Source organism: Lygodium microphyllum, chromosome 4 (assembly GCF_053477565.2).
Source record: "Lygodium microphyllum isolate KBCC chromosome 4, Lygodium_microphyllum_v1.1.10, whole genome shotgun sequence".
Lineage (NCBI taxonomy): Eukaryota > Viridiplantae > Streptophyta > Polypodiopsida > Schizaeales > Lygodiaceae > Lygodium > Lygodium microphyllum.
Genome location: NC_141138.1, coordinates 51,830,372 through 51,842,533, shown reverse-complemented (window position 1 = coordinate 51,842,533; position 12,162 = coordinate 51,830,372). Strand labels below are relative to the sequence as shown.

General features: G+C 36.4%; 1 protein-coding gene across 1 annotated transcript; it reads left to right on the top strand.

Annotated features, from left to right (window-relative positions):
- The first annotated feature begins 1,425 nt into the window (after positions 1-1,425).
- LOC148037029 (uncharacterized) lies at positions 1,426-3,284 on the top strand. Its single transcript, XM_087677228.1, has 2 exons — positions 1,426-1,439; positions 1,968-3,284. The coding sequence occupies exon 2, from the start codon at positions 1,972-1,974 to the stop codon at positions 2,833-2,835; it is 864 nt and encodes a 287-aa protein (XP_087533354.1). The 5' UTR covers positions 1,426-1,439; positions 1,968-1,971; the 3' UTR covers positions 2,836-3,284.
- Positions 3,285-12,162: the final 8,878 nt, after the last annotated feature.

Here is a 12,162-nt window from a genome sequence, read left to right as displayed (position 1 = left end):
TAAGAGAAATACCCAAGATTGTGGTATCCTTGCAAACTTCCAAGATACCAATGGCACCATGGAAGGTTATTGTGGCTTGATCCAAGATATTTTGAAGCTTGACTTTAGGCGATTTTTTATATATGTACTAGATGTGAAGTGGTTTAAAGAAGTAGTAACAACGGGTGAGCATTGCACAATTAGACGTCATCCAAGTGGTTTTGTAGTGATTGACTCTACAAAATTTCACCAAGGCAAGAATAACACATTTGTACTACCTCAACAATGCGAGCATGTATATTAGAAGCTATTTATTTTCATATATATTACTTCTTGATACATTCTCAAAATACAATAAATATCAAAGTTGCTTACTTTTTGTTTTTTAAATGCAGGTTGTGTATCACCCAATGGTAAACAATAACCGATGGTGGCACGTTATCCCTATATCTAATCGTTCAAAACCAATATATGGCAATGCTACCAACATAGAGATAGTTGATGACAATCCAACAATCAATGATGATGCACATGATGATGCCATGATCGATGATATACATGATACAGTGCAAGATGATCCCCACGAGGATGTTCAAGGAAGCGCAGAAGAGAATAACAATATGGTTGCAGATGATGATGAAAAAATTGAGCATAGCAATACATCTGATAGTGGGATAGACTTATTTGTTTCATTGCCTATTGGTAACATAGACCTAGAGGTAAATAGTCTAGCAAGGGCCGTTCTCATTGAAGATGAGATTGATCATTCATTGTAGCATATAAGTAGCTTTGAATGATTGGATGTATATTTGTAGTACTTCGAAAGAAGTAAAGTTGGTAATGTATTTTTAAAAATACTAGTTGTTAAGATGTTTGGTCATATTTAGGGACTTTATGAGAAATGAAAAATATGTGCGTTTATTTTCACGTCTATAAGCGCGTTTAAAAATACGGGTATATGGACGCGTTCTATATGCTAGCGCCAATAGACGCGCTGACAAATGCGCCTGCTATTTCGCGTGTACAGTGCGCATTTATAGGGCCTTTCTCTTATAGTGGTGCGCGCGCGCACACACACACACACAAAATTTTGTCTATTGTCAATATTGATATTTAGTTATATTTTTTCCTTTTTCTAAATTTTGTGTTGTGTAATATAAGCATCATATTATCTATTGGATTTAATCAGATATATAAAACTTTTTTTAAAAAAATTGTGGAAACAGGTCCTAAGTAGGACACTAAAAGTGCAATTGTACACATTGCGTCGACGCATGAGGCAGTCTCCAGGTTGATTAAACCTTTTCGAACTGTCTCTCCCCCCTCCATATTCGTTGCGTTCCATCGTGCGGCCATACGCTGAACTTCTTTCTTCTTTGCGGAGGATTGTCACTGTTCTTAGCAGAGCTGTCCAGCAACGTCCTGCGCAGATTAACATTTTCGACATAGTTCTTGTCTGAGTAAGCTTATGCATCCATTGCAAAACAAGGTTAGGTATTTTCTGTCGAATGCTTGCATAAGCTTTCAACCACTGCACCAATGCGCGAGTACGTCTCTCGCTTTCAGCAGGAGTGCACGTAGTTTTTCTCTGTTTTCATCAATGGCCACAACGTAGATAGCTGTTTTGTAAGCTTTGATCCTCCTTCAAGCTCTTTCATTCGGTCATTTTAACTAATTTGTTTTAATTCCGTGACCTACAGTTAGCCGAGACTTCTACAACAGTAAGACTGCATGGATTTGTTGCATATGCTCAGTAACTTGCATCATTTTAGTACACATATATCTTGTCTTCAAACTTCTGAACGTTTATGAACAGTTCCTCTAATATTAATTTTGCCACGGCATATCTCTCTAGTCAAGATCATCAAAGGAGAGCGTCACAGGCTTTACAGCACTGGCTGTAAACATATGAACCGTTTATAAGCTTTGCCATATCGTAGATTATTTAAATTTTTTGCGCTTCTGCTCACCCGGCATGATTTATACAGGTGAATGATGCCGATTAATCGAAAAGACCTAGCTATTGGTCTGATAATCTGTGTGTTCCTCTTCCCATCAAGTAATGGAGAAGATGGCATTGATGCATCCAAATTCGTCCCACCGTTTTCTCCTATTCGGCGTTCAACAGACGGCAAACAGGGAGATAAAGGCATGGTTGAGGCTCTCAAGCGGGCGGGGCATTTCAATATGGCAGCGGCCTTCCTCGGCTCGCTGGACTTGAGCCATTTGCTTCCCGAGAGCAGCACTCTGTTTGTACCATGGGATAACAAAGTGACCGCCTCAGGCATACAAGTCAGCAGCTTCAATGCGGCCTTGCCGATTCTGCAATACCATGTTGTGACTCGGCAGCTCTCTTTTCACGATCTGCAGGAGCTTCCTGTTGGTGCGACGTTGGAGACGATGCTTTCAAACAGGACCGTGTTAGTGACAAACAACTCCGCCATGAATTTCACCGTAGATGATGTGCCTCTAAGCCACCCGGATCTCTACCTAGCCGACAGTATGGTGATTCATGGTATAGGTGGAGTCCTGAACGCTTCAGTGTACGGCCAAAAGCGCCTGGATCCAAAATCCGCCGGTCCTCCTACTGGCCAATCCGACACCAGTTCCCCAAGTCCAAGCACAAGCCAAGCGCCTAGCATTGTAACCCCTTCACCCGTTAATCATGCTCCACAACCTGCTCTTCGACCTTCGACTAGTCCTCCTCCAGTTTCGGCCTCTAATAAATCACCCGACTCACAACCAACTTCTTCTGAAGGTGCATTTTCCTCGGGTTCCACGATCAGTACTTCCGGGCCCATGGTACATTTGATAATCGCCACAGTTTTCCTGCAGAAGTTACTATTGCTGTTCTAGCCTGTTCCTGGAACGATGCGGAGCTCTCGTTTTCGACAAAGCGAAATGTGTATCAAGTTAGCAGCTCCTGTTTGCTCCACAGTACGACATTTTTGCAGTTTCTACATCAGAATTACGTTATTCCTGTGGCGAACCTCAACCAGGTCTTTACTCTTTTACAACAAAGAATTAGCTCATCAAACCTCAATGGCAGCTTTGCATAACATAAGGTATTAGATAGTTCGAAGTACAATTTCAAGACATAGCTGTTTCAATTAGCTTGTGAAACAAAATTGACCATCGCGAATATTGTTGTTTTTTGAGATTTACCTCATAAAACAAGATTGATCATTACGAATGTAAATAGATACAGGAAACTTCGTAAAACAAGATTGATAGTTACGAATGTAATTGGATACAGGAAACTTCTTAAAGTCCAGGATTGGCAACCACGGCACATGAAACGCCAAGATTTAAATGACTAGATCGGTTACAGAACTGTTTGGTTTTCAATTAGTGCTGTGGTGAATGGATTTGATTAGAATATTTGATGGATTTGTCAAAATCAAAGAGTGCCAAGAATTGTATGCAGAGAGGCACGTGCTAGAATTTTTTATGGATTTGCCATAGGAGGATTATTTCGTTTTATACGTGTCATCGATCAGTCTCCATTCAGTTAGGGATCAGTATTTGCTGTCCCTTAATTTGCATAAGTACTTTAGCACTTGGAGCGTACCATCTTAGACCTGTGGCATTTCATTTAGAACACAGGAGAGCTCTTAAATATTTTCTTTATTTTCGAGAATGCACAAAACCGCTTCACCACTAGTTTCTAGAGTCCAAACATTTTGTGAAAGCAAGAGTGAACAAATCCTAAGAATCAAAAACATTCACAATTTCAAATATATGGCACAACATGACAGGGCAAGTGACGCATTTCTCAAAATCCTCGGTAGATGGTAGCTCTCAAGCCCGTACGATTTATGCACAATACATCAATTTGCTTGTGTACATGTGTAGTCGCAGGTGATCTTTGGGGGTGTGATTTTTATTCGTATACTGCTCAGTAGCTAGTAAGAAGATTGTCCTAACCGTTAAAGTTGGAGCTCAATTCTTTTGACTCAAAGGTAGTCATCCCCGGTCTTAGTCCCAAAACAAACCGCAACTGCCATGACTAGGAAGATCTATATCCGCACAATTTGGTTTAGGATGTATACGGCTCTTACTCATACAGACCTGCCCATTTCACCAAGCCACATTGGTTGTAGGTTCTTATTTTGTGTGTGTATACGTGTGTGTGTGCAGCTCTCGCGCGCGCGCGCGAGAGAGAGAGAGAGAGAGAGAGAGAGAGAGAGAGAGAGAGATGTTAAAAACTAAAAATCAAGAAGAAAGAGTGAATGTGATGCAGTTGCACATAAACTTGACATAAGCTTGTAGTTTTTTCACTTGAGCCGTTTTGTTGTTCTTGAGTAACTGGGCAAGTTCGCATTAGCACATGTAAATTGCACCATGTAATCTATTGTCTATTGCTTATGAAATCAAGATATCTTCAATTCTTGACAAGGATGTTTAAAATTGGTGTTACGCTTTGAAATTCTTGTAATTAATTACGAAGTGTCATTCCTTGAAATGTTGTAAATTAGATTCCGTGATTTACCAATAGTCACTTATAAGCCTAAAATCCAAGAGAGACTTCAAAAAAATTTTATGTAGCCATATATGTCTCATCACATAAATATCTACCATTATAATGACGTTGACAATCTACATGAGATCAAACAATTGCAGCAGTATTTCAGCCAAGCATGTAGAGATAATTACATGCACATTACATGCAATACTTGATAGTTTGACCATCAAAGCAACCATCACAAATGCATATCAAATTTATGTATGAACTGCACATGTTGCATGCATTTTTTAGAGGCTATAATTGAACCACGATTTAGAACTATAGTTAGCTTTAAGGTAGCAAACAAAATAAGAAACCATGAATGATTCCAACAATTTGAATTTTCATGTGGGTGAAAAGAGACAAACATCAACATCTCAACAACATTGAGACAAGTGAACAAGCCTCATGGATGGTTTTAGTCACTTGTCAAGAGAATGCCTTTTGAATGCTACAAAAGCACATAATGCCTTTATGATAATTCTAATACAATGGACATATTACTGTTAGTGGATATACTAATGCTACAAAGTCATACTAAAGTCTCCACACATGGTTAGTAGTTGTAGTCTTATGAAAAGTCTATCTTTGATTATGATCATCCACTTCTATTCTCATAAAGATAAAAACAAAAAAAACCCATGAATCAAAATGAACATGTGAGACATTAAGATCAAATCAAAACCCTTTGTCTCCAATGGTTAAAATTAAACACCCTATACTTGTCATAGATCTTTTGATTAAGGAAAATCTCTATTGGTAAGTAAAGCTATTGGCCCTAACCATCATATCACACAAGTTAAGCTTGTGACTTTTTTAAAAAGCCTACTCTAGATATCATGAAGTCTTATCAATTTGGGGCTAGTGTACTCATTGATTCTTATTGATCTTGCTCAACTAAATTTATTGTAACTAAGAATTTGATACACCTGGAACTAGCCAAAGATAAATCTAGCATTTTCTTTTATAGATATGATTTATTCATTTTCTTTAAGATGCTCCTTGCAAATCAAGTTTCCCATTTTGGAGAAAAAATAACCTATCTTGTGTTCATTGCATTCTAATAGAATTAGTCAATGCTCTCATTCACGTTCCCAACTTTTCTAAACCTAAATCCATTACGTTTTTTAAAAGTTTATTGTTGCACATTCTATAAGTAAATATAGATTTTGAACTTTGTTGTTAGTTGCAATGCATGTATAATTTGTCTTTTGATTCAACAATCTTCATAGAAGCACAAGATTAAGCACAAGGAGTATAAACTCATGTTTATTATATATTTGATTGAACTTGTATCTACGGAATCTAGGATCATCAAACATCCTAGTAATTTCCTCATTCTATACATGATGAGACACCATGTACACAAGTACTACATTGTATATATAAGCCCATTATATGTCAACCTATCAATGAGATGTCTAATCCTTTGTGTTATTCTCTCCATTATGGTGCACTACTTAGTTGTTCTGCTACCGTTGCATGCGGCATGCATACATTCTTGTACTATTAACTCCAAGTTTTAACTTGTGATATACGATACTCATCATCCAATGACTCATCTTCAAAACGGTCCACCATGGGCTTCTTGCCCTTTGTAATTTTAAACCTCTTTTGCTCATCTCTTAACTAACTTCACCATAGGTGTACACTACCACTACTTTCTCCTCATGCAAAAAGGCCTTGACATATCTTCAATATCATGCTTGTGAGCCTTCTTAGATGATTATTTTTCAACTTCATCATTATCATCATTAGCTTTGTATGCATCCATGTAAACATCATACTTTCCCTATAACATGATTCACCCCCACTAAAATTCACAATGATCTATGCTTATGTACACTTCTCTTGAAATGGGGTCATTGCATTTGGAACCTTTCTTCTCATTTGGATCATCTCAAGACAAATACATTTAATTGCCTTAGATTCCATTTTCTTCCTCATGTTGCATGTGTCTTTCTTATTCATGATATGAAATGATGTATGTATTGCTTTAGCTCAATAAGTGAGTGGCATATGGATTTGATTCATAAATAGCCCTTGCAATTTTAGCAAAAAATGACTCTTCCTTTCTACAAATCCACATTGTTGTGGTGCATATTTGCAAGTAATCTACCTCTTGATCCCATTATCCTTCAAGTAGTCATCATTAAATTCATGCTAGATGTACTAACGACATCATCCAATGTTAACTATTTCATGTATATCCTTATTTTCTTTCTTAGCCATAGTTTTAAACTCCAAAAACTTTTCAAAATATTCCCTTTTATATTGCAAGAGGTATAGCCAAGCCATTGTGTTGAAATCATCAATAAAATTCATGCAATGCATTACACAACCCCTCAATAAGACATTCTGGAAAGGCCCCCATATATCTAAACAAACCATTTTCAAATATATCTATTGCTCCCCGTCTTTGGAAATGGAAACCTAGATTGCTTTCCAAATGAACAAGCCTCACAAGCTTGATCGTAGTTTACATGTCCAAACCATGTTAGTCTATAAACAATCTATCTTGTTTGTATTTTCTTCAACCTTTGCAACATTAGCTCAACATACATGATAAATAGCACCATTGGAGTTCCTACATCCATGCAAAAAAATTGCCTTTCTTGTGACCTCCAGTATTCAATATACATGGCTTTCCATTATGAAGCTCCTTAATAAAACATCTCTCTATTGGAGGAAACTCACTATCCTTGTTAGCCATTTGACCACTTGATGCAAGATTCTTTGTGATTATGGACACATAAAGTACATCCCTAAGCTTATTTTGTAAGTAGGACCACACTCCCAATATGTATTACCTTATGTATTCTATCATCTCAAGTGCCTACATACTAAATACTTCTCATCTTTTCTTTTTGTATCAAACCATTTTACCTTATGCATCATATGGTTTGTAACATCTGAGTCCAAAACTGGGCACCATGCCATGCTATGATACATGCTCCATGGTGAAAAGGTGACCTCTAGAAGATGATCCACCTCTTTAGACATATCCAAAATTGCTACATCCACCTACACTATAGGTATGCATAGCATGTCCAAAGCCATGGAATTGTACTCTTCCCCTATATCTAAGAATATAATATCCATATCTTGTGGATCCACTACCATGAGCATAAGACTCTCCTTTGTCATAAATATATGAATCTCTACCTCTAGAGGCATTCCCAAAACCATGCTAATGGTAGAAAACTACATCACTTCATTGTCTAGTATGCATCACTTCATTGCCTATGACAAGAGGTATTCAATCCAAGCTTCATAACTTTCATCAATGAAGGTGTCTTTCATCAATGAAGCTATAATGAACTAAAATGGAGGTGTCCAAAGGCATCTATTGCTCCTAAGCCATTTAGGGACACAAATACAAGGTCATCATCATCCATTAGGGCATTACAAATTCTACTACTTGCTTGATTTTTGCCACATAGTCAATTGTACTATTTTTTTCCTCTCCAAGATCTGTTTATACTTCCCATGCTTTAATGCATGTATCATAAATTTCTCTATAATTTGTCATGCTCCCTTACATTTGTTGGCTTTCTTTATATGTGGAATCAATGTCTTCGATATGCATATAAATATCCATTGCATCACCTTTCTAGTCTTTCCAATCCATTTTGTATATGCTTTTTTAAACTCTTTGATAGGGTTAATTATTGGTAGCTCCTAGAAAAAAGTTTTACACTATGGCTATTCTTGGGTGCTTTCTCAACCACAATCTAAGTGATTTCTGAAGTTTCCAATATGATTTTACCTGAAAATAAAAACTAAAAAATGAGTATGCAATGCATAAAAAACAAAGATAAAAGATCCCAAAAGTAGATAAACAAATGTGCTAAACCACTAGAGATCATCCAAGTTTATGCAAAACATTCAACCCAACATATAGCCAAAAATAGCCACGACACATGCTAAAAGAATAAACATTAAATCCCCATCAATAGCTATTACAATGTAGCCCAAATGGTCTAATCAAAGTGCATAAATGAGGCCAAATACATGCCCAAAATGTGATCGGAGTGTCTAGTTTTTGCGGCCAAAAAAGTATCTAAATATTCCCTAAAGCATACTATTTTTGTCCAATTTTTCCTAGTGAAAAAAACCTCCAAAATTGGCATAAAACTTTTGATTATATCTCCACAAAGACTAGTTTACATATTGTCAATGTCTATATATAGTGTGTGGATTAGTTTTATAAAAGAGTTCTTTCTTCACCAACGTGGGAGTACTTTCTACAAAGTAGTTCTAGAATAAAAGTTCCAAATTTAGACCTAGTTTAGGCTTATATTGTTTAGATTAACTCTGGTGTGAAAATAACACTTTTTGAGCAAGGTTAGATTTAACTAGTTCTACCAAGCCTAGTGTGAGCATGGTTCTTCTTTAGCTACTCAAATTGAACCAATTTTCTCCAAGCATAGTGGGAAAGAGCTTTAATGATCTAGTTTAAACTTAACCTATTCAAATTTGATGCAATGAGAATCAAGGTGTTTTAACTAAAGGTATACGCCTTAGCAAGAAGTAGAGGGGAGCTTATGTTCCCGAGGAATCCACCTTATAGAGCATGTAAGATACCATGTGAGTTCAAAAGAGAGGGTATTATATTTAATTAAATTTACATGATTATATTTATAGAACCGATTTTTAATTACAATTTGAAAAAAATCCATAAGTTTAGTAAAGTATCAGGGGTCGTTATAAGGCCTTATAGCATGTAAAGAAAGAGTATTTTTTAATATAATTTGAACTCATATTATATGGATGATTTATTATAGATGGACCCCTCCGGCTTATGTTCAACAAGTTAGTGGTAACATATTATGCCACAACACCTAGATTGAGTGGGGACAACAACATAGGTTTCCTCTTGATGAATCAAAGGAGAGTATACTTTAGTCCTATTTAGTCTCCAAGCTAACAAGCCTTATTAAGCTCTATATTTAATACATTAACTATTTCAATCTTCATTATGTTTTTTCTCTTCTTCGCAGCTCAAATTTTGAGATAAGAATATGCTATCTAATCATGCATAGAAACACAATAAGGTATTTCTAGTACACACCACTTGCAAGGTATACATAAAATCAAACTATCTAGCTTTGTAATCTAACTTTGCCCAAAAAGTGTGCTTCCAAATAAGCTTCAATAGCTCATTCAACCCAATAGAACCTATTTGACTTAAATTGAATAGATTAATTCGTGATTTTTACCACTTTCAGTCTTGAATAGCTTTGATTTGATCTCTGAATTGACCTTCCCTCCTCATGCTCCATGCTCCCACTCTAATACCAAATGAACAATTGAAAGATGAATAGATAGAGATTAGATGGGCAAGATTGAGCACTCAATAGTCTTCATCTTCTTGTTCATTTTTCATTCTTTCTATCTCATAGATATGTTGTATTAAGGTACAAAAGTGCATATGTAGCTCTTATTGACTTTTCCTAAAGTAACTTTACTTTTCATACACCTCTTTTATTCTTCCACATATACACAACACTCATAGTAGTCCAATAGTATAATATAAATATATCAATATTGTATTGTTAATATGCATTGGCATTGAAAGATTCATCTATGTTGCTTGAAGGGCATGGCTAATGTTTTGTTCTTAAATTCCTTTGCAATCTGATATATTGTAAATAGTAGTATAAAATTCATGTGCATAGACTTACGTGTAGTATTTACTATTCTTAGATGGATGTTGACATGTTTTTCTCTTTTTTAGTCATTCTTCCTAGTTCACTTCAACCTTCCATTATTTACATGCAGTCTACAACACATAGGCATCATTCCCAAACCATCTTAGATAATTAAGAACTCTTAGAGCTTGGCATTTTTTATATAAGTCTAACCAAAACCCTTGTGGTATTCTACATTCAATACTTGAGGACAATATCTCTAAACCTCTTAGCAACAACTACACCTCTTGCTTGACGTCTATTGATACCGTCGTCCTTTTATAGTGTGTAGGTAGCTAGTTGAACACTTAGAGCTTGGGAAGAAATCAAGAAACATTTTCAAATTAATAAATTTGAGTCTTTTTCCCTTAATCACTCTTGGGCCATCATCTCTTAAGATTTTGAGGTCACTTGAGTACATAAATAAAGTAAATTACTCATTGTTAGTACTAGACCACTATGTTTGATATTACCTTAAATAGGTTCACTTATTAAAGCTCAAAAACTTCATTTCTTAATTTACCATGTAGTTCTAAGCACAATCAAACTATTCTATTTTATAGCATCTCAATAGCATCCACTACATGCTTGATACTCCTTGTTGCCCATCTTGCATCCAACATGGTTTGCACATCATTGCATTATGTATGTGCATTTTCTGGATAGTTGTTGGACCTTCGACTTAATTTTCTTGCCCTAGCACTTCAATACTCCACTGCTTGATACCATGGACCACATGTCTAGAGTACCTTGATTCCATTTTTCTTGGTCGTGATCATCCACATTATTAGACTCTTGTATCCTAACCTTAGTAGGTATTCAAGTTCTTGAGTAGTCTCTACATAATACGTAGTTGAGATACCACCTTGACCATTAAGAACCCTTGAATCTCATTTCCTTGTGTCTCTGCATCATACATAGTTGAGACGGTACCTTGACCATTAAGAACCCTTCAATCTCATTTCCTTGTGTCTTGTTTGTGTGGATAGTTATTATAATAGGACTAGCTTAAGCCTTGCTTGAGTATCAAACTTGTCAAATTCCATCCATGGTATCCTTGAGGTATTACTTGGTGAGATACCTCATGAGATACTTAGACTTGTCCCTACCTCGCTACCTTAAGCACTACATGGTCCCAAAATCCCAACATGTCATAGACACCATTGTAAAGGCCACTACTCACTCACTAGATTCTCTTGAGGTATTGATACTCATAGACACCATTGTAAAGGCCACTACTCATCGACTAGATTCTCTTAAGCTATACTTGAGAGCATCCCATCATTATCCAACACCCTTCTAGGGCCCCTTACACATCGAGTCTCCATTGGACTCACTATTAGAGTGCTCTAACTTGACATGGAAGCATCATACTATGATTTTCTCTTGGAGAGAGTCCATCTTCCCTTAACCGAGTACCTTCAATGTATTATTACGAGAATACCTCAAGGGATTGTGATTCACGCCCATACGCTCCCTATAGATCTATTCATCCTAGTCCCATAAAAGGGATCTAGCTTTACGTTGGAAAGTGTAAGAACTTATGATTGTGAAAGAAATGTGCTTGCATGAAAGATCTCACTATATAATTGGGGAGTACTCAAGGTTTTAGATCCTAAGTCATTAGAGCTTGTAAACTAATGCTCTCTTCACAATAACACAAACACCATCATAGACCATCATACATTAGAGCTTGTAAACTAATGCTCTCTTCATTGTTGAGATATTTGCAATTACACCTACTTTAGTCTCTTTGTAAGGAGCAGTGAGGGCTCAGGACTAGAATCCCATATGCACAGTACGAGAAAGTACCACCACTCAATTCCTATAAAACATTGTACTTGCACTCTTTTTCTAATGCAAGATAGTACTCTTTTCTTTTCAGTAAAGCGTCATGTCACTCTCAATACACAAGATTGTGTTTATGAGTCCAAGTCTCAATCTTGGAACCTAATTCACTTGTGTAACAAATTTTCCTTGTTA